At 39.3% G+C, this 23,319-nt stretch overlaps 2 protein-coding genes across 7 annotated transcripts in view; one reads left to right on the forward strand and one right to left on the reverse strand.

Annotated features, from left to right (window-relative positions):
- The window catches only part of ANGPT2 (angiopoietin 2), a 54,479-nt gene extending 40,534 nt beyond the window's left edge, over positions 1–13,945 (forward strand). For both annotated transcript variants that reach the window (XM_026508497.4, XM_026508498.4), the window contains exons 6-9: positions 5,129–5,230; positions 5,801–5,967; positions 9,910–10,040; positions 12,942–13,945. In XM_026508497.4, coding sequence (XP_026364282.1) covers positions 5,129–5,230; positions 5,801–5,967; positions 9,910–10,040; positions 12,942–13,102 — 561 coding nt within the window. In that variant the 3' untranslated portion in view covers positions 13,103–13,945. The remainder of the gene's footprint in view (positions 1–5,128; positions 5,231–5,800; positions 5,968–9,909; positions 10,041–12,941) is intronic.
- The window catches only part of MCPH1 (microcephalin 1), a 242,378-nt gene that overhangs the window by 113,788 nt on the left and 105,271 nt on the right, over positions 1–23,319 (reverse strand). For all 5 annotated transcript variants that reach the window (XM_026508495.4, XM_044387566.3, XM_057303506.1 and 2 more), the window contains one exon: positions 15,978–16,055. In XM_026508495.4, the coding sequence (XP_026364280.2) occupies positions 15,978–16,055 (78 nt within the window). The remainder of the gene's footprint in view (positions 1–15,977; positions 16,056–23,319) is intronic.

Consider the following 23,319-nt stretch of genomic DNA (forward strand, 5'->3'; position numbering starts at 1 on the left):
CTCCACGTCCAGTCACTGCACACATATCCTGACTGGGGATATCAACAACGTAGAGATTTCTGTATCATCATGAGAAGATACATCTATTCCATATCCTCCTTGCATTTGACTTAATCATCATATTGTCAGCTGTTTCCCTTCAGGTGTCAGACTCATTTCATTGCTTTCCAAGAAAATATCCTCCAAATACTAGAGTTCAAATAACCAAATAGTTTGTCCTTCAATTGTTCTTTCAAAGAGCACTGGTATTCTATCAAAAAAAGGTCTCATATAGCTCACAGCTACAACAGCCACAAAAAGCTTTCCTTAGACACAGCCATGGTACCTCAGTTTGCAGAAGTGATGTATAGACATTTCCCATTTTATCATAGAACATATAAGAGGATACATACGCAGCAGGAGAGGCTTAATAAAATTAATAGTTTTTACTGCTTTGTCAAAGATGTCCCAAAGTGAAATATCGACTTATTTTTCCCCACTTGCACGGGTGTGACTGAAGCATATAATGACTCAAATATAGGGTATGCTACCCCTTCATTCATTCTGGGGTGCTGGTATTTCCCCCACCAGCATTGCTGTCCCATCAGTGCAGACGCTGTCACAGCGTCAAACGCCAAAAATGTCTCGGTGTCATTATGGAGACAGCGTCAGTCTGGTGGACTCGCAGCAAGGGTCTCAGGGACCCCGGGAGTCTGCAGGCCACACCATGTGGATCGTTGGGGTTGGCTATTCTTACCCTGACTAGCATTGGCCAGAGGACTTAAAACACACCATCAAAGAGAGTGGCTCATTTTCTTCTCAAGTATTTGGAGTGTATTTCAAGGCATTAGCTCAATTACTTTGTGGAAAGTGAACCAACAACCAGAACTTACCATCAGGAGAAGTTAGTATATAGCTTATCTCAGTTATTCTCAGTTATTCTGGATTACTCAGCATGGTTTCTGATGGTGCTCTGGGAGACACTGAGCTTTAGATGGGGGCGGGGGGGAACCACAGCCCCAGGGAATATTTTAATGCGGCTTCTCATAGACATCTGATAAGGTAAAATATTACAGGAGAGTCAGTGTGAAGTGTTACATAATTATCAGATGACTGCATATATTATATGCTTATAAATATGTCTGCATCTAATTGTAACTGCTACAAGTTGAACCAATGAAAACACTTAGAGGAAAGGCCATCGATACTGTATAAATATGGAAATTTTAGAGGTTCCTGGAAACATTACCTCTTTGAACTCAGTATTATCCTCAGTATTTAAAATGCTAATAAGAAAAAAACACTTTCAAAAAATCTAAGTATTAAGGGTTTAAGGACATAGAACTTGAAACAGTAACATATACTTTGATTAAGAATTTAAAAGATAAATATTGTGCTCTTCAAGTTAATACTTTCCAAAGAAAATCTTTCTAATTCATTCATGCTGCTTTAAATCAACCTTGGAAATCAGTTAATGTCCCCAGTGCTCTAGAAGCAGTACATTAGCGGGGAGGGAAAAAAAAACAACATAAACATAAATAGTCTGCTGCAGATGAGAAAGGAATGAACAAATCCTGTAGGAAGGCTCTCAATCCCCTTTGCAATCTGGTTTTCATAACAATCCTCTGTATACTGCTGTCTGTCACCAGATGTTGGTCTCTTCTTGGCCTAGAGCACTGGGGACAGGAGTGGCAGCAGGAGGAGCACAGAGGATATCGGTGCAATGTGCATGTTTTGCAAATCCAGAGGGCAACCACCAATTACACGGCACCAACCAACTGCTCTATAAATGTTTTCCTGACTCAGTGCAAGGCTCCCGCCCCACAGCACTGTCAGTCCAATGGCCTCATTGAAATGTTCTACAGCAAGATGAAAATATATAGTACCGTGGGACAACATGAGTCTTAGACCACGGTTGGAAACATTAGGATTTATATTTCTTCTAAACATTTGCAGTAAAAATAACTCCTCGACACAGCAGGAAACAACAATCTTACCAAACCTCAAGTTTCTCATCTCTAAAATAAATGGTCCAAATTAAATGACTTCTAGATTCCGTTCCAGATTTAAGACCCCATAATTCACGGTCTGATTGAGGGAGAGAAAGTCTGAGAGACTTGAGTTTAAATTCTGGCTCGGCCGATTTGTGCCTCTGACCATGTCATTTACCCTGTGTGAGGCCTCAGTTTCCTAATCTGTAACTCGATGAAGTAACCCTAGTCTTACAGAGCGATTATGAGGTGACAATTGACATACAGCACTTAGGACAGGACTTAGTACTTAACCATCTATTCAAGAAATGGGAACTGTTTACCATTTTGACTGCCCCCAAAGACTATGAGACAATGTTTCTGTGTGAAAGGGCAGCCATTTTTGCCCTGTTTCATCTAATTCAGGAAAGAACGTTCAACAGATCTTTGAGCCGACCTTTTCCAAAAGGGCCTACATATTTCAACTTTATTTTTGAAAAATTCATTAGGTTTCTGCAAAAGATAAAAACTGCATCAAAGGCATCTGAGTTTGTTTTTGCTGGTCAGAGACCTAATAATTTCCTTCCCTAAATTTCACAGGGTATGTACCTGTCTCCTAGTGTTCATCTGTGCGATTACCGTTTCATCAAGTCATTCACTGTGGCCTCAGAGCCGAAGCATGACATTTAAATCAAGCATTATCCACTGAAAGGCTTCACGTTTTAGAGCAAGATATCAGGTCCCTGAACCATGCAGTAGTGTGCTAACAGAAGTATTAACTGCCCTCGGGTTTGTGGTAGCTGGAGCGGTGAGGTCGTGGGCATTCTTGGAGGAAGTCTGCTTTCCTGATGCCGAGATAATCCATTTCATCATTTTCACTCAGTGCCCTCTGGCTATGTGGACAACTCTTCTTTGAACACTATCTTCCTCTGAAAGTTTCACGACTCAGTTAACCATGATACATCAGTTTCTATGAACTCTTTGTTCTTTTTCTCTTTTTAATCGGAACAAAGAGATATTAAGGGAATGTTCTAATCATCTCATCGTTGTCCCTGGTGGAGTTAGAGAATGGTATGGCTCAACCCATTTCTACACGGGGGGTGACTCGCAGCCAGCCTGCACTCTGATTTCCACATGAAGACAAACTTCTCTAAGTATCCGTGACTTTATAATGGTGATTTTGACAGCAAAGAATCAGATATTCTTAGAACAAGGATAGGCTCGCTAAAAACCATATCCGGTCTTTCCACCCACCAGCATGCCATTTAGGATGCAGAGGAAGCAAGCTGTCTGTACACACAAAACTCCTTAAACCAATATAGCCTATTCAGCTAGTTTACCAATTTTTTTAGAAGACATATTGAGAGAAGTGAGCAGTACTGACCATTGGGTGGACCACAGGCAAGTAAGAGGCAGTATTATTCATGAACTGATTTCAACTTGGAGCTGCATTGAGGGATCTGGCCTATTAACAAAAGGGTCAAGTTTCTCTGTTTTTGATAGCCTACTATGGTAGAAAAAAAGGTAGAGAATGAGGAATTTAAGAGACCTTACTCAAGTCCTATATTCCACTTAATAGCTGAATGACTCTGGTCAAATTAATCTAACTTTACTAAATCTTTTCACTACATCTTTCCTCCTCCCAAAAATGCAGAATTACAGTATCACAGCAGAGTTGTTTCAAGATTGCAGATAATGTATGCAAAGTACCCAGTGGTGCATAGCAATGATAACAAGAAAATTAATGATAATAATAATATCAATACAGGGAGATAATAAGGGGTCACCTTAAGTAGGTCAATTTTATTTGGTTAATTTAAAATGGGGAAATCATTTTATTCTTAATAAATGCAATCTTCTTTAATGGAACATATGTTCCCGAACATAAGGATCATCAGGGAAAGCAATATGGTCCAAGGGACCTTTGTGGAGAGAGATGGGAAGAGCGGTGGAGAGAAATCTGCTGGAGAACAGGGTGCTGGGTTCCCAGGGCAGCTCTCTGTCTTGTTAGCAATGAGACATCAGGCAAGCCACTGAAAATGAAAGACTGGGTCTAGGTGTGCTCTTGGTTCTCTTTTATCCCCCACTCTTTAGGATTTGAACTCACAAATGCAGAATAGTTCACATTTAAACTTACTCTGCCAAAATTATCTCCCTTATATCCCCAAAAGACAGAGGGAAACAGCAGAGGAAGACTATTTCTACTTGGTTTTGAGTGATAACGTTCCTATTTACTACCTCATATGCTGTAGGAAATTTTATCTTAACAGAATTTCTGGGAACATTTTTCATTCTACTATAATCTCATTATTTAAAACTATTTATGTAATCTTATTTGCAGGGGTGTTTAATTTCATCATAAAACTCCTGCTGAGTGGAAAGTGAGCATGCATGCTCCTGGCCCAAGAAGGAATTCTGTGTTCCGAGCAAATTTAAACCCACCAAGCCAGTTTAAAAGCAAAAATAAAAAGAGCTGGGAGGAGAAATACCACAGGCGGTGAGCAAAGTGCAAAGAAGCTTGAAGCCACGATCTGTGGGGCAGAGCTGTCAGGCTACTCGCAGGTCACATACGTCACACAGAGTACCCAGGGGCCTCAGATCTCTCATACTGAGGGATGAACCTAGAATCGAATTTTTATCCTACATGGAAGAAGTCTTCTAACCCCATAGCTTAACATAACAAGGGTCTTGGAAACCCAATAGTGCAGAAGTACTCCCTCTACACAACTCCCTGCAGAGTTGATAGGGACCGACAGCTACCATAAAGGTTTCTGGAGTCGTGAACACCAGCCGGTAGATTTCTACAGGTGGGAGATAAGGTTTGGGGCCAAACCGCCAAGATGTCCCAATCACAACAAGTCTCTAAGAAACAGCGACCTCTGGGTCAGCGAGTGGGGTGAGTCTTTAGCCTAGAACAGATGATGACAAGAAAGTCATATTCTCATCGACATTGAAATCGAGTTATATTACTGTTTATTTTTCATCATCATTTTAAATTCATGGTTTTCAATCATTTAAAACCATCTGCTTCTTGGAAGACCACAAAGATTTACCCTGGGGAACCCTATCAGCACAAGTCATACTGTAGGTATCCACATCTGTCTTGTTGCTGTGAGTTCAGACACAGCCCTGAGTCACTGGTGTTTCCCACGCAGTAATTGTGCACTTCCCATTGGCAGGCATACTGCGACATGGAAACCTCTGGAGGCGGGTGGACGGTCATTCAGCGGCGTGAAGATGGCAGTGTTGATTTTCAGAAGACTTGGAAAGAATACAAACTGGTATGAATAGCCTTTAAGCCATCTGAAAATAATTTTCTTGGTGAAAACTAACTTTTAAGATCTGCAGAACCTGCACCACAAATCCAAAACTAGCCAATGACTGTTGACAATTTTTGTTATCAAAGCATTCCTCTTAACTGGTGTCTCCGTCTCCCTACCAACGAATGGCCCTGTCAATGCAAAGTAAACTATATATCAGAACAAAGGCATGCAAGTGCGAGGCTTATTTGTAATGGCAGGCTCAGTGTTTTTTGGTAAGCCAACAGTTTCACAGAACTTCCCATGTCAATAAACGAAGCTGTTTACACTCATGTTTCTACTGGTGATTCCCCAAGTAGTTCCAATTACTCTAGCCCTAATTTTCTTCCAATAGAAGCTTGGTTTCTTAAAACTGACCTTCTAAAAAAGTCTACTTTCTTAGATGGAAGACACCAAATTTTCAGAGGACAGGAAAGAATTTCTGCTGAATATCTGGCAGTCATCCCACGTTAAATGGATAGACTATTGATTTCAAATACGTGAAGAAAAAACAAACAATGAGGTGACTGAATTTTACCACTTGGATTGCAGGGATTTGGGAACCCTTCCGGCGAACACTGGCTGGGAAATGAATTTGTTTTCCAAGTGACCAATCAACAGCCCTACGTGCTTAAAATACACCTTAAAGACTGGGAGGGGAACGAGGCGTACTCACTGTATGAACATTTCTATCTCTCCGGTGAAGAACTCAATTACAGGTGAGTTGTATGTAACTGAAAAACACTAACAGATTTGCTGGGTGAGCATTCCAAAAAGTGAGAGCCCCACGGCATTAACCAGGATCTGAAGTACTCAGAGGATACCTTAAATGGAAAAACATCTCGTTTCTTAGAGTTCTATGTTGCCTTTCAGGAAGTTCATCTACTTTTAAAATTCGTCTAGTTTTAAAATTCTAACTTTGGTTTTAATGATATAAGGGAAACTTCACAAACTTCACAGTTTGTTGTCTCTGCTGTGTATCCTCAAAGCGTAGATGAACCCCGCCTGGCAGATAACAGGCGTTCAACCAGTATTTGTAGGACATGTGAATGCTGTGTCCGTATTAGGAAATGTCATGCCAGTATCGTAACAGAGGTCCACCTAGGACCGTGTGGTTTTCTTCCAAAAGGTTTTAACAGTTAAATCTATTTTTCTGCAGCTAAAGTGCACTCGATTGTTATGCTCCATCCCAAAGTTAGGAAGAGTCCCCCAGTTTTAAAGTGGCAGACTTAGGTGGGAGGGTTAGTCATGCAAGTCCTTCACTCTGCCGTAGAAACATCAGCCGCTTCACAGCACCCCCTCAGTATTTGCCTTGCCCCACGCGTTTGGCGGCACTCGTGTTGAAAGTTCCAAGAAAAGCACGGGCATCCCTGACTCAGAATTTAGTTTCTGGCTCTCAATGCCTGAGAGTAGAGGCGGAGAGCAGAGAAGGCATTGAAAGACCGGCGCCTGACGAGCGAATGTGTACAGCAGGAAAAATCATGTACCTGCACATGGTCTGGTGGAAAGAGGTGCCCAGAGACCCACGTGCAACGCCGGAGGGAGAACAGTGAGATCGGGAGCCGGGTGCACCACGGGAATTGGTCTGGGAGGCACCAAAGAAACGTTCAGTCACCAACACAGCCCTGAAGGAATCTCAAGAGCACAGACACACCCATCATGAAAATACCTACAGTGGGCTCAGAAGTCAGCACAGTTCAGTAGGAACATCCCAGGAAACAGTCATATGTGGCTTGCAGTCCCACCTAAATCTCATTAATGCCCAACTCAGACCCTCTGCTCAACAGAAAATCCACAATCTGAACAGCTTGGAAAATAAACACGATTTCAAAGTCCTTGAGCTGGCTTCCTAGGGGTCACAGCGAAGGAAGAGCACAGAAACATAGGCTGAACAGCTTGCCTGAACTACCTGAGAACTATACAACATCCAGTATGTCCTGCTTTATAAGTGGGGGGTGTGTGTGAAAATTTTGAAAAACTTGAAGACAGGTAACATACCACGAGCACCAACAGGACTTTTAAAAGTCAGTGAAACAGAGCCCACCAACTCTCATTATAGAGAGAGCAGGGTTCCCTTGGAGAGGGAACGACGCAAATGAATGAAAAGATAGGTGTTTGGGCCTCACTGCAGCTCCAAGTTGACTCCAAAGAGATCAAAACTTCAATGAATTTTTAGACACGAGTGGCTGGTCATTGTTTTACCTCCAAGCTAAATATTTTTTCAACTGGCAACAGTTAGGAATCTACAACAGAGGAACTCAAAAAATTTTTTTAAAAAGAAAGAAAGAAACACAAAAATTAAGGATTAGACTGTTTATATAAGGAGATTTTACAAAATGGGTCATTACCCTTTTATGCTGACATTATAAAAATATTTTAGACCGAGATGGTTCTTAACAGACACTTCCTTTAGAATGCAATCAGTTTTGGGATACACCATTCTAAAGAGCACACATTCATTTAAAGCTTGGTTTAACCTACGTGGCAGGGTACGGCAGATACTACATTGAAACCACGTTGTCCCAGTAAAACTCGGCGGTGTGATAAGGGGCTGTGACGTGGTTGAGTAATAACACAGGTGTGTCTCAGAATGCTACCGTCTACAGCCACCGATTTGGGTTTTTTGCAAAGAAGTGTTCCCCAAATGCTGGAAAACTGAAAAATAATGTCATCAGGAAAGGATAAATGCATCGACAGAATATTATTATGATAATTATTTTTAACTAAAACTAAAAACTATTTGTATGTTAAACCTTGAAGACTGGTCACTCTTCGCAAACATTCTGGCAACTCCACACAAACATGCAGATTTCATTATTCAGTGCTGGCCTTGCTTCTTTCACTCCACTGTTCTATAAACTCAAACTGACACCAATATAAAGAAATTTCAAGAAATGTGGTTATTCTTAATAACCAAATTTAAAAGAAACCAACTATAAACCAGGGGGCCCTATAATAGAAGAATCTAAAAATGATACAACCTTTCTCATAAAGACAAATAAAAGATAGCATTCTCCCGGATTCTGCTCGCCTTTGAGGACTTTTAACGAGTCCCATAAGAACTGAAATTGTTGTAAGGAGAGAGAGGCTGGAAAGCAGTAAGGACAAACTACGTGGTTTACATCAACCCTATCTATGATTAATGAGAAGGGCCTGGAAAGAAATTAAAGTGTTTCAAAATCCCAGAGATGTGTAGGACTTACATAAACGCTTTGCAGCAGGTAATTAGAGGCTGTGCCAAGGACCAGGGTCATTTTTGAAACGTGACGATAACACTGAAATTCAGAAATTCAGCCAGTGCCTTATGATGGCGGTTTCTAGAGCTACAGTCCTAAAAACAATTTTAAATCTAAGTCATTAACACAGAAGTGACTTAGAACCAACACTTCATGGAACTCCATTTGGCATGCTCCGTACACCCACCTTTTCGTAACTCTTCCTCGATAGACAAACGTCCCTGGTAAGGGTCTACCAGGGTAAAACGCTACAGAGGAGCTGGATGCATCTGGGGCAAAGTCTAGCTCTACCACACTCCCGTCTCTGAACCTCAACAATTTCATATGTAAAAACAGGAGAAACACCTGCCTCTCTGGGCTGGTACGTGCATTCCATGCACAGACCCGTGAAAATGCCTGTCGCAGTCTGCTTACAGACAGTCCCTGGCAAACCTTTCCTCTCTTCTCTACCCTCTGTTCCAACATGAATTCTGGGAAATTATATGCCTGTCAAGGTAGTGGTTAGCAAAAGACAAGCATCATTTTGGGGACTCAGAGTACCATTCTCCCTGGGTCATTGCGGGGTTTTGTTTTGTAGGGTCCCCAGGTCACAAAGACTCAATGATCCGGGCTCCTCCACTGCCATATCCGACGTCCCAACACAGTAATGTCACATCCCTCAGCGTCACCCCCCAGCACATGAAGCCCTGCTCTGGGCTGCACCCTGCCAGCCTGCCAATGGGCTCCCTTGAAACAGTGTTACCATACTTTCTCTTTCCCTTCTCTCTCCTCCTTGGCATACACATCACTGATGCAAGCCAGAGTTTTACAATCTTCTAAAAGTATGGGCTATTATCTAGTGTTGAACTTAATATCACATTTATTCCTTTCTCAATGTCTGGCAAGTTTGCTACAATACTATACAGAAATGAGGCAAAGCAGCCCTAAGGATGTATTTTCTATATAGTTCTATGGATTTCTACTCCAAATTCAATGATCCCTTCCTTGACTACTAGCCTGTCCATCCCTACCACCCCACTGAAAATCATGATGCTTGAGGTTGTCTGCTCATCTCAAGACTCTCATTTCTATACGCATGATGCCTGGAGACCTGGAGAGAGGACCGCTTTACGTTGTATTTTCCCTTCTGTTTATCTGAAAGAGCGGGCCCTGAAGCCCCTGCTGATGCTTGTGCAAGTGATATGAGCTGAAGGTTTCATGGAAACATTCCTCAATGTCTAAGGATTTGATGATAAGTTGGTTCCTGTTTATACCAGTGCAAAAATATTTTGTCCAGAGTACGCATTAGTACACTAACCAGTACAAAACACATTTCTGCAGAATGGAATTCTTCATTATAAAAAATTTTCCACTACGGTAAATTAACAGCCCAAGCCAATTACGTTATTTTCTTTTCTTTCTTTTTTTTTCTTTGCATGCTTGCAGGATTCACCTTAAAGGACTTACAGGGACGGCCGGCAAAATAAGCAGCATAAGCCAACCAGGAAATGATTTTACCACAAAGGATGTAGACAACGACAAATGTATTTGCAAATGTTCACAAATGCTCTCAGGAGGTGGGATGACTTTTCTCTCTTCCTATTTGTTTTGGCAAGGAAGAATTTCATAGAGTGAAAGGCTGGCTATTTGGACTTGAACTTGTGATGGGTGACAATGTCCACATTTCATAAATAGACTTACTAGATGTAGGGAGATTTGTTTTTCACTTTTTCAGACTGTTGAGTCTTAAGAATGTGATGTGGACCTAACAATTGTCAGCAGGCCAACTGTGTCTCTTCAGGACCTCACTCTGGCACAGAGAGAGGACATCTGATATCCAGCAAGCTCTCCTGAGCTTGTGCTCGTTGACTAGCAGATGTCAGAGCCACGCTTTAATTTCATTTTGCTTTATTAAGAAGGTTAAAAATTCAAATTGGCAACCAAAACAGTGACATAGATTCATTAGCATAGAAGGGTTTCTAATTAATAATTCATTGTGCAAACATGGAATTTCCAGTTACCTTTCTTTAAAGATTTCATTAATATACAACAAATACTTACAAACACAAAGAAACTAATTAGCCAATTTGTTTTTTCTTTTTAGTACACCAAATTAAAATTAACAGTTGTCCACTTTAAATCAAGGTGTTTATGCTCATGCTCTTCTTGCTTCCTACCTTTCATATCAGACTGCTCTAAAAAAAAAAAAAGAAAAGAAAAAGAAAAAAAAAAGAAAACCACACCCAGAAGCAAGAGACTATTTTAACAGTCGCTTAAAATGGCCAGATTAGTATCCAGCAACATTTAAGAGTTCAATGACAGGGACCAAGCGCTAGAAAATTTACTCTTCCAATTTCTAAAAGTTTAAAATCAAATGGCCAGAACCAGTTAATTGTGACTGAGGCAAGAAAAAAGCTTGACAAATGCTATCAAGTGAGTTCTTAAAAATATTGAAAGACTTAAACCAGCAACAAAAATTCTGCTGACAGTACAAACGGAACGTAAAAGCAAACAGGAAGTTGGCAGGGTTTAATTTGTAGAGACCACAAATTATATTACCGAAAATTCATTCATTACTCACCCAGGAAAGAAAAAGGTAAGAGCTGTGGTCAATTTATTTGACAAATCTAAGGTAACTACATAAACAAGATCTATGCTTATCATGTGTTTGCATTTCAGTTAAGAATCATTTACAGTCAAGAGAAAGGATTTATTTATGAAAATAGTTTGAAACTCCATAATTTTCATGTCTTTAAAATAATACTGAAAGAATTAGATCCATTAAAAAAAATCAGTCCTGTGGTTCTTTAGATAATATATTTATATGTATCCACATAATATATACTGGCAACACAGGTCTTCCCTATTAGCCATATTTATTTCAATAATTATTTCAATGAGAGAAAGCTATTATATTGATTGTGTAAAAGCGGCCTGTCTCCCTCCCTCATCCTTTTTGAAGCCAACAAAAAGGGGAAAAGGGGTGGGTTGGGGGGACCAAATGTAGCGAATCCTTTTTTCCCATCTGCCATTCCCACACTGAACCCAGCTGTCCACACGAGAGGGCGGTGGTTTTCAGACCACCCGTATGTCATGAGCTACTCAAGAGAGTAGGAGAAGTGCATTAATAACCAAGGAAACAATATATTTATTTACTCAAATCAAGATTTAGGGCTGGGAGTAGAAGTGGGAAAGAGACTGAGGAGAAACACACAGCCCAAGAGAGAAAGTGGAGCAGTCCCGGCTGTAAGGATGTCAGGTCCCAGCCCACGGTCTGGGTCCCTGGTAAGCCAGTCCAGTGATCAGCTAGGTTTTTGCAGGGACAGCAAATTCTGTAGTTACATCAGCCAGCAGGCTCCAAGGCAGCCAGATCTATAAATTTGCAACATTCCTGAATATTTTGAAGGATTCTGAATAACACACACAAATGTCTTATCAAATCGACGTTAATCTGAATCTGCTCAAATCATGAGTTGTAACTGGATGAAATAATCGGTCATCACAGTCCAATGTGTAAATAGAATAATATAATCATTACATCAACATATTTTTTTATTTAAAGAAAGGAGACTTCACAGATACAACTAAAGCTGTCCTGCCAACACCTGCCTAGGGGTGAGCAATGAATTCAGGTTCATTCACATTAGTTATTCATTGTACTAGGTATACAGATCAGGAGCAGTTGTTTTTACCTGTATTCTAAAAATCTTACATAAATGCCATCATAGCGTATGTGTACTTCCAACACAACGTTTCTAAGATTTATTGAGATTACGTAGATCTAGGTCATTCCTTCTTCTTGAAAACCAGGGCACACTCCTGTTTCTAGAGAAGAGCATCAAAACCCCAAGTGTGGCCATTCAGGTGTCGATGCAGACCCCCCACCCCCTGCTGCTGAGCCAGGCAGCTCCCCTCACCTTAGTGACCACACCACGATCGCTTTCAATTCCCTTTGTGTCTCTAGGACTTAAAGATTTCCTTTTCATCTAGCTCCCCAGAGTACTTAAAATTTGGGGTCATTTAAAAACAAAAATGTCTGGTAGGAGGAGGGAAGCCCCAGTCAGTCTGGCCCACTAAGTTGCTGGAACTGGAAAGTAATCCAGTGAGAGTCATCCATCCATTCTTCAGTGTTTTGACTTATCCATGCTCCCCATTGCACTGTGGTGGTCACCATATCGGGACCAGGAAAGATATGCCAGTCATGTCTGTGGGTGACTAGTCTTCCCACACAGGGAAAACAGAGTACAACAGCCCGTAAAAACATTTGCCATATGGAACTAGGATTTAGCTTGAGTAAAGCTGGAAAACCATGGCTCTCATCTGTCAGTGGAGCACATTCTATACCCCTGAGTATTTGCATGTGTCCACTTAAAATGCACGGAATGTGACGGGGGGATTAGCCAAGTGTTTCTAACGCCACGGTGAGATACAGTTGGGGTTACCTAGTTCCTAATTCCTTCTGCGTCTTACTTTCACAGGCTGGTGGTTTGATGCGTGCGGTCCCTCCAACCTGAACGGAATGTACTACCCACAGAAGCAGAACACAAACAAGTTCAACGGTATTAAGTGGTACTACTGGAAAGGCTCAGGCTACTCGCTCAAGGCCACGACCATGATGATCCGACCAGCAGATTTCTAGATGCCCGCACACACCTGAGGAGTGATGGCCGATGATGCCATTTTCAGAGACCTGCTCCCGAAGCTCTAAAAGACAAGGCTGCACACTGAGTCCTCTCCCACCTCAGACAGGCAGCACGCGCTTGGGTGCCACAGGGATCCACGTGCCCCACTTAGACCCCGTGAACCTCCTCACTCAGACCTGCATCCCTCCTGCACCAACGCACAGCCCCGGCACTGTGACCTGGTAGAACGCCTGTGTGAAGATACATCCAAGCCTGCGGACTCAAGACTGACAACTTACAGACTCTGTTGTCACAACCAAGAATGTTGTGCCGAGTTCATCCGTAAATAACTGGAAAACAGAACACTTAGGCTATACAGTAGAGATAACCTTGGAGCTTTTTTTTCTAAGCCCTGTTTATAGATTGTGTAAATATCCATATGTCCTGAATTCAGCATCACTATCGTAATTGAAAGGAAGAAAAAAATCTCTAAGCCATAAAAATATATATTATATATTCAGGGATTTTTCTGGCAAGTGCTTATTTGCAGTTTAATATTTGGAGAAGGAAAAAACATAGTTAACGCATTTTTGCTCCTCCTCTTAGGTGCTTTAAACTTTCATTTTGAAGTCAGCTTATTTACGAATGTGTTGACAATGTAGTTTTAAGTTAATGCTCAAATATATATTTTAAGTTTAAATGATGAAAACTTCCAGGATCTCTGAAATTAATAGAAATGTGTGTTCTTTCAGTTTATATGAAGATTGTACTATTTTTTCCATCTGTTTCTGTTAAATATGAAGGTATTTTTAGTAATTAAATATAAATTATTAGATAATTACATTTAACCTTTATGATAATATTTTTGATTCTGTGATTTGATTCTGAAACAACCGATTGTGCCTCACGACAAGGAAAGATCTGATTTTTAATGATGAAGAAAATTATACATTTAATTTCATGACAAAGAGACTTTACTGTATTTTCCTCACTAATCTATTACAAAGGTCTTTTTTTTTTCTCTTCTAGTAAGATATATTTTAGAGAAGTAAGCTACAGTTTAGTTTGTGGTTGAAAAAACTTCTACTTAAAGCACTTACAAAGCCATACTTCTCAAGCTAGATTCACCCCTAACGTCTTTTTTTTTAAAATGTCCACCAGCAAACTGAAAGAAAGAAAGAAAGAAAGAAAGAAAGAAAGAAAGAAAGAAAGAAAGAAGAAAAGAAAGCATTTTGGAGTGCAAAACCAAAATCTGATGTTTATATTAGATTCAAATCTTTACAGAAAATTCTGAGAGCATGGATTTAAGCTCAGAGCTGCAAAACGTTAAACCCCTAGAGTTTTAACACCATTTGAAGTTTTCATAGTACAATTAACACTAATGTACATTGTAACGCTTTATAATTTGGAACAATCTCTCACGTATTTGCCTTGGAGTCAGAGGCTGCTAGGAAGCTTAGGGCCAAATTTGAAACCAGCATTTACCTCATGTCTGTCTTCACCTTATGCTGTTCTACTGCTATATTTTTTCTTTATTCCATTTTTTCTTGTGTAATTTATTTTACCGCTATATGCCCCCACCCCAACGCCATTTGAGAACACTAACATTTGCTGTATGTGTAGAGTCAATTTATGGACTCTGGAAGAGTCAGGCACGCCACTTTGTCCACCACTTCGCGTGCTTCCCCGACAAATATATTGAGTAAAGAACCTCCCCATCTTTGAATGGTCTCTCTTGTTACATTTAAGTAGGCTTTATAAATTCAACAAAGCACAGCTTTGTACCAGGTTAAAACATCATCTGAAGATATCTCTACTGCAAAAGAAGCCATAAGGCTCTGTGATGTCTTGATGACCGCACAGCAGACACTGAGGTGGAGAAGTGATAAGATGGGAAAAACTGGCAACAACATACTTGATAACCGGGTGCCCACGCCGGCAGGTGAAATGCATTTCAAAGACAAGCCACGCTGTGTTACAGAGTTACACACACTCTCTTACGACAGAGAGTAGGGGGGATTGTGTCTTTACACTTCAATTCCTTAAGTAGTATATCAAACACGGTCTTGCCAAGAAGAATGTTTTCTCTCCTTAAGAAAGTATTTATAAAGTGGAGGGAAAATCAAAATGATAATCTTAAAAAGGAAAACAAAAGCAACCCCACAACTTAGATAAATCAGTGATAAGAGGGCAGCATCCTATGCATACTCAAACAGCAAATAACACCAGCCCTGGTCACAGATAAAAACTGCCACTTCTCTTTCAGGTATTAATCTTCCAAAAGAATTAAGTGTGTCACAAACCAGTTAACTTTTTTGAAAATGAAAGCCAACATCTACACAATCCTACTTCCAATTAAGCCTGAAATTACCTATTTAATTATTACTTAATCTTTTAAAAAATTAGAACCTCCATTAAGCATTCGAAATATTTAAAATTTAAAATGCAGTAAAGTTGAAGTTGCATTTGGGAAGAGTATCAGAACGTAAGGACCGCATCATGTTGCCAGCAGGCCATGGCTTTTATACCCATCAGTTCTATCTCTACAAGCAGTAACAGCTTTATTTCTTGAAGCAGGAACAAGACATCATACCACCTCCTCAAGAATCTAGTCCTTTTTCATTTTTTGTTTTTCTCAATCCTGAGGACTTTCATAATTAAAATTCTTTAAGATTTCATTCCACAGGATTTTTTGCAGAATATTCTCACATTCCCACATTTGTTCTCACAGATGGATAAAAAAGTATTATGAAAAGCTCTATGAAAATGTGTTTTTATCTGCGAGCATAATTGGTCTTGACTTAATAAAAACTTGAGTCCATATCTATGCAAATAATAATTTCCTGAGAATTCCGAATTGTATTTACCATAATAAAATAATATCTGACTTACAGGAGCTGCGGGGAAGTAGTTAGAAAGTTCAAACGGCTCCTCGGAAATCCAGTGACCCAGTTCCAAAGACCACAGTACCTACAAGTGACACAATAAGCAGAACATTTATTATAGATTCATGAGGCTCTCGGTGGATAATAAACCACTTTGAAGATACAGCCAAAACAAAACAAAAAACCCAGCAGTGACTACACACTCCGTAGATCTGAACCAGATGTGTCTTACACACCAAAGTACCATCAGAATCTTCATGCTGCATCAATCTTATGAATAATAAATGCTTTTCTTTAAGAAAAAAGTTTCCAATGACTAGAAATCCGGGTTATTATCCTTAACTGAGGCCAAACACTAAACACCACCCCAATAACAAACATATGAAATACCTTTTTAAGAATTCCAAGTTTCCAATTTAAGAAGTCATTATAGACAATCCTCAGTAAATACCCCAGGATTTTATTAATTAAAATAAAAACCACACTTATTAGGAGAAGATAGATCATAAGCTTAAATTTAAAAAGCAGCCCTTCTGGCATGTGACTTTGTTTCTAATATGGACTCATATTTTCAGAAGTTCTCTTAAAACATTTGAAAATCCTTCCCAGGCTTTGGAAGGATAAAATGTTTCATAAACAAGCTTTCAGTATTATTATTTATTATTGTTATTTGAACCCACATATTTTAAATGATCAAAATGATGTTTTTGTTTTTAATTCAACAATGTTCAAGATTCTACAGTCATCTCTACTTGATGACCAAACTCCCCGAAAATCTGTTTCTATTTCCATGCGCCAATAGAATTTTATAACAAAAATAATCAAACTGAATTACATATCCCATATTTATTTTTCATCTGCAATTTCATTTCTTACATTCAGTGAATCCACTCTTCTCTAGAGTTGCTACATAAAGCTTGAGTTCGTTTTGCCGAATGACTGGGGATGATGAGGGAGTTGTCCTGTTTGCTAGTTTCTAAAATTCAGACCCATCTATGGGAGCTTGGTCTTAAATATTTCTAAGAAAAAGTGAGCATGCTGGTCGAATAAAGACAATAACGAGATACAGAATCTGAATGACAATTCTCAGCACTGGTCTGGATCTTCCTTTAAAATTGATGTATTTATTCACTCAACACTGTTTTCTTCATCTCACTAACCGCTTGTCTGTGAACAACGTATTGAGAGCCTACTGTGAATAAGAACCCACGCTAGGTCCCGAAAACACAAACCCAATCCCAGAGGAGTTCACCCTCTGGCAGGAGGCATGAAGGCAAACCACAAATGGTGATTTCTCAAAACAGTTCTGTGGGAACCTATAGAAGAAGCAAACTAACTCAGTCTAGGAGAATCAAGCAAGGGTCCACAGATGAGGTGACACTTTAAACGGAGTCTGAAAGGATGAGTAAGAATTCATCAGGCAAAGACAGAGTGAGGGGGGGAGAGGACATCCCCGCACAGAGAGAATGTCATGTGCCAAGGCAGGATTAAAGTGGGTTCTTTTTTTGGCTAAAGGGTGCTTTGGAAGAAGTGGTAAGAAAATTGTGTTGGTTAGATTCCTACGGTAAGGTATAGTAATACACCCTGTTTTTATCCCTGTGTGTGCAGGGGCATCAGCACATGGCAGAAGAACAATCCAGAAAAGACAGGAGAAAACTCTGAGGGTGCTGGGCCCCAGATGAGAGAATGGGAATGGAGTATAATGCAGGGCAGAGTGTCTTCACTAGAGAGAGAGAAAGTAACGAGTTGTGTTCTCAAAGACCCTAATTCCTCCCTCACTTAGATCTGTGTGTACACGAGCATTTTGTCAGTTAAGTCTCTTTTTGCTTTCCCCTGATTTTACTGGCCAACCAAGATAGAGATAGATGGATAGATAGATAGATAGATAGATAGATAGATAGATAGATATAGACAGATAATCTTCATAAGATCAATGAAAGAGGGTATGAACAAAATGGTACAGTGCCATCATGTTTCTACCTGGCTCCTTAGAGGTGGTTAAAACATTTAAGTAACACAGTGTTTGCCTTAGTTTTATCAATGTATGATATCATTTATAGAGACACACCAACAACATGTGTTGTGGTTCCCTACAAATCTGTGATTAGCCCAGGAGGTAAAATGTAAAAAGTTTCAAAATCAGGTTCATTTCAGACATGAGGCAATGTGAAAGAGTTAGGATAGTGAGAAACACAATGTACCAGTGAGAGAATCCAAGGAACCAGTCTTAAAAATGCATGTGGCATTTGAGTTCAAATGTAGTCCACATTCAAATGTCAACTGAACCTCCTGGAGAAAATTTATGTTCTCTGAGTTTGTCCCTTTCTAAATGTTATGAAAATAAAACCATAAGGCATTTATAGTAGAATTTCAGCAAGTGAATTAATAAACGAAATTTACAGGCACAGGCATCCCAGGAATTAATATTGAACAGAGATAGCAGAAAACACTGATTTGAGTGTAATGAAATCATCAAATCAGAAACATAGTGCAAGGTTTTGCTTTAGTTGTTTCATTAGCCAAAGTTACCCTTCTTTTAGTACAGTGTTCAGTATTGGGAAAATCTACTCTGCAAGATCATAGTTAAGGCTGTAAGTGAACTAAAACGTTAACCCAACATATTTCCCATCATACATGTGATAGAATAAAAATAACTAAGATGCAATTGGGTTGCATAAATACAGAGGTTCAAATCCCGTGTTTATAGCTCTTAATATGAGGGCTGAGTTATTTCAGCATCCACTGTGAATGGATATAATATTTTTGACATTTTACAACTGTTGTTCATAAAACTTGAACACTGTTGATGATTTTAAATAGGAACCACTTGTCTTATTATTAGACTCACAGCTACTGATGAGACAGATTTCCACAATGTAGGCGTGACCACGCAGTTAATTTCATACCGGGCAAAACAGAAATGGTCTTCTCTCATTATACACATCTCATCATTTCACTTGAACAATGTGAGTCAGTGAAGCTACAGTGAACCCAAGCCAGAAGACAGCACTGGTATTGAAAGCAAGTCAGTAATCGCATCATTTACAAGGAAGCCGACTTATGGTTAACACATAGCAAGATGAACACATCTTTATTTTCACCTTCTCCCCAAAACTCAACTAAAAGGATAGAATTAAAAAGAATGAGAAGAGTCTACAGCAGATAAAACAGGATATTTTGGAAGTTGCAAAGCAGATACATAAATGGTAAATGACTTAGAAGGGCAAAGAAGGTTCAAACTTAAGTGTCTAGAGAAAGAGGACCATAGGAAGCATCCAATTCCCTCCACAGATTCGCCAAAAGGCAAAGAATTTGGTGGTACTGGATACCTCTGAAGAAGGGGTATAGGAGAAGGGTCAAAAGGAGACATTTCCTACCCCCTAACCCACCCTCCCCTGGAATAAGACAAAAGGAAAGTCAGATAGGCTGTTCTAAGAGCAATGGTGGAAAGCACTAGGGAAAACTTCTCCAGCTTTCCCCCTGGGACTCCAGCCATTCTTTCCTGGGGACACAGATCAGCCCAGCAGAAAAAAGACATACAAATACTAAAGCTTGGATCTCAAACACCTCCATTCACATCAAATTATCTATACACCACTCAGGTAGGCAGAGTTTCAGTCAGCTTTTCAAAGCCTCATTATTGAACATGACTTTATGCCTATTTGATAAAAGCCTCTAGCTTGAAAACATAGACCAAACCAAACAAGAATGGAATTCCTGGGATTGTAGCGATGGGAAGTCCCTGGCTAACAGCAGTTCTGCAGACCGAGAACCAGTCTCAAGGGGGAAGAGAAGAAATGGCCTCATGGGTGGTGTCTCTAAGAAAAAATAAATGAGATTGGAAGATAATATGAAGTGGAGACAGATTTGAGAGAATAATTATAATGCTTTTAGAAATTTTTGCAGTCAGTTGGTGATAGCTGCATAGAAAACTAAGCAATCAAAATCATTGTCAATGACTAGCTCAGGAAAACCAACAAACACAAATTACCAGAGATGAATCATAGCGTATTACATGGCTCAGTTCAAATAGCATCCACATACTCATTCGTGTGTGTGTGTGTGTGTGTGTGTGTGCACATGAATGTGTTTATATGCATATACAAAATGTTAAACAAAAATTGTAACCACGTTGAGTAGACTGGGGAACAGAAGAGTAGATAGAACTGAAAGGCAGCCATACAGTCATATTTTGATCTTCCACAGAAGGAATTCTACAATGTCTCAAAGTGAATTTTTAAAAAATGGCAAGAAAACCATTTTATTTAGAAATATGCAGGTAACATATCAGAAGGCTACCTTAGGAGCGAAATATCCAGGCTGGGAAACAACAGGGCAGGAGGTGCCATTTTTTATTATAAAGCCTCATAAATTATACTTGCTTTTTAAAAACACTTTATTTTGGATAATTTTAGACTTATAGTAGAGAGAGTTCTCATTTAACCATCACCTAGATTTCTTTATTGTGTGATTATCCAACTTAACTTCGCTCTTCTATTTCAAAAGTGCTCTGCAACTTGAACCAGCTTGTTGATATCTACAAGAAAATCTTGCTGAGCCTGTAATTGGAACTAAGTTGAATCTACAGATCAAAATGGGGAGAACCAAAGAGAAAGACAAATACCATCTGATTTCACTTACATGTGGAATCTAAAAAACAAAACAAACAAACAAAACAGAAACAGACTCCTACATACAGAGAGCAATCCGGTGGTTGCCAGAGGGGAACAGAGTAAGTGGATGGCAAAATAGGAGAAGAGGAGTAAAAGGTAGAAATATCCAGTTATAAAATAAATAAGATACTGGATCCAATGTACAGCGTAGGGAATAGAGTTAATATGTAACAACTTTGTATAGTGGCAGAGAGTAGCTAGACTTACCATGGTGACCACTTCCTAATGTATATAAATGTTGAATCACATTGTTGTAAACCTGAAACTCATATAACATTGTATGTCAACTATACTTCAAGAAAAAATTGGGGGGGGGGGGGGGCTGACAGCTTAAAAAGTACCCATTTTCCTAATTCATGAACATAGTATCCCTCTCTTTTTATTTAGGTCTTTGATTTCTTTCATAGAGTTTTGCTGTTTTCAGCATGCAGATCCTGTAAATATTTTGTCAGGATTTAAATATTTTAATTTCTGTGGATGCTAATATAAACGGCATTTAAAGAAAATCAGAATTCCAGTTGTTTATTGCTAGTACACAGAAATACAACTGAATTTTGTATATTGACCTCGTACCCTGTAACCTTGCTGAACTCACTAGTTGTGGGAGATTTTTGTAGATTTGTTGATGTTTTCTGTGTAGACAATCATGTCTTCTGTGAATAAACAGTTTTATTTACTCCTTTCCCAATCTGTGCGCATACTTTTTTTAAGTTCCCTTATTGCACTAAGATTCCCAATACAACGCAGAAGAGAAACAGTAACAGCTTGCAATTGCTTGAACTCCTTTGTGAGGCAGATTAATTTGATTTATAACAAACAAAACCAAACCGAAACATAACAGGATAGCATAAATCCAAAGTGTTTCTGGGTATAAATGAATATACCTATAGAAAGCACAATGTTTCTCTGTTTTATTTTTAAATTTGAGAAGTTTATACTACTATCTAGTACTAGTCCTGACTAGTGGTCCTGGTGCTTTTACTAACTGCTTCAACTTTTTATTCCCCAAAGAATAATTAGAAAACTCAGAGTGATCACAAGTACTATAGCTCAAGATCAGTAAATGATACTTTCTAAACCAGAACCAATCAAATTAATTTCTCTTAACATTCTCCTTCATTTCCTTCTTTGTGGGAAACAACAACAATATTCTTTGTGTATGAAAGACTTCAGATTGTTCAACATATCTGCTGATTAAAATCAAATCTGACGGTCAGAAACTTATGCCTCGGGTTTAACCTGTGGGAATCTAGTTAATTTCAAATAGTTCAAAATTATACTTCATTCTCTACTTTAATCACAAGAAGAGATTGTCCTACCCATTCTTGCCCCCACCAACTGTGGTAGAAAACTTAGTTGTAAGAGTTTATGGAGGTATAAAAACATACACTCAGCATTTGCAAATCTCCTTATAGATGAGGAACAAAAACAATAATTAATTTTTTTGCTATTTTAAGCTTACAAGAAGACAATACAAATTAAATGACAAATATTTTTCTTATCAGATTTTATAGATTCTTTGTCTCAGTTATAAGAGTAATTAATTTGTTCAAACAACACCTTAAGAGAATTTGCTACTATGTACATTGTTTAGACTTTTCCTACCAGGAGAATAATGTTTGTGATTCTTCCACAACTACATACTATCGGATACTGGTTAACACCACAGAATCCTGGCAACTGGGTTAAACCAATCTCCATCTCTCTGTGGCTGTGTAACAAGAGGCAAGTTAGTTAACCTTTCTGTCACATGAAAACATCAGACGTCATTATAAATGATAAAAGGACCATGTAGCTAAAGAAATAGTAGTGGCAATGAAGCTATTTCTAGGTTACACTTCAGGATTAAAAAGTTGGGGTTATCTTTTCCGAAAAGGCCAACTTGGACTGGCAGAGTTTCAAGGCAATATTTGTTCCAAAATAAGCCACTCCTCTGCATTTTCAACACATCTCAGAACATCAGGAAATGCTTATATGATTCCATAAAGTTATTTAAAACTACAAACCCATTCCGTAGATGTAATGCCTCTCTCAATGAGGCAATTTTCCATAGATGATTTTTAAAAATTGAGTTGAAATTCTCATAATACACAAGTAACCATGTTAAAGCGTCCAGTTCAGTGGCATTTGGTATATTCACCATGCATGCCACCACGCCACTTCTTTCTGGTTTTAAAACATCTTAATCATTCCAGGAGTGTACCCCATACCCGCCAAGTAACCACCCCTCTTCCCCTCACTGCTCCGCTCCACTCCACCCCTGACAACTGCTAATCAGCTGGCTGTCTCTGCAGACTTGCCTGTTGCACAGAAACCGCAGCAGAGGAATCAGACAATGTGAGACCTTTTGTGTCTGGTTTCTTTCTCTTAGCATAACGTTTCCAAGGTCCATCCAAGTTATGATTTGAATGATGGCTAGGGATAAGTGTCAGAAATGCTTGTTGAATAACAGTAACTGATACTTATGGAGTGCTTACTGAGCACTTTATTGAGATGACCTTTTAGTCGTTTCACAGATAAGGAAACTGAGGCTTAGGGAGTATAGCTGCCTTACTGGTCACACGGCCAGTGAGTGGCAAGGTTAACATTAAAACTCACAGTCTTATCCATTAACCTTTCAGAAACATGTAAAGTGGTGTGCAGCCACAGAATAAAGATACCCACCTTTAAGGTAGC

The sequence above is a fragment of the Ursus arctos genome, unplaced genomic scaffold, assembly GCF_023065955.2.
Source record: "Ursus arctos isolate Adak ecotype North America unplaced genomic scaffold, UrsArc2.0 scaffold_27, whole genome shotgun sequence".
Lineage (NCBI taxonomy): Eukaryota > Metazoa > Chordata > Mammalia > Carnivora > Ursidae > Ursus > Ursus arctos.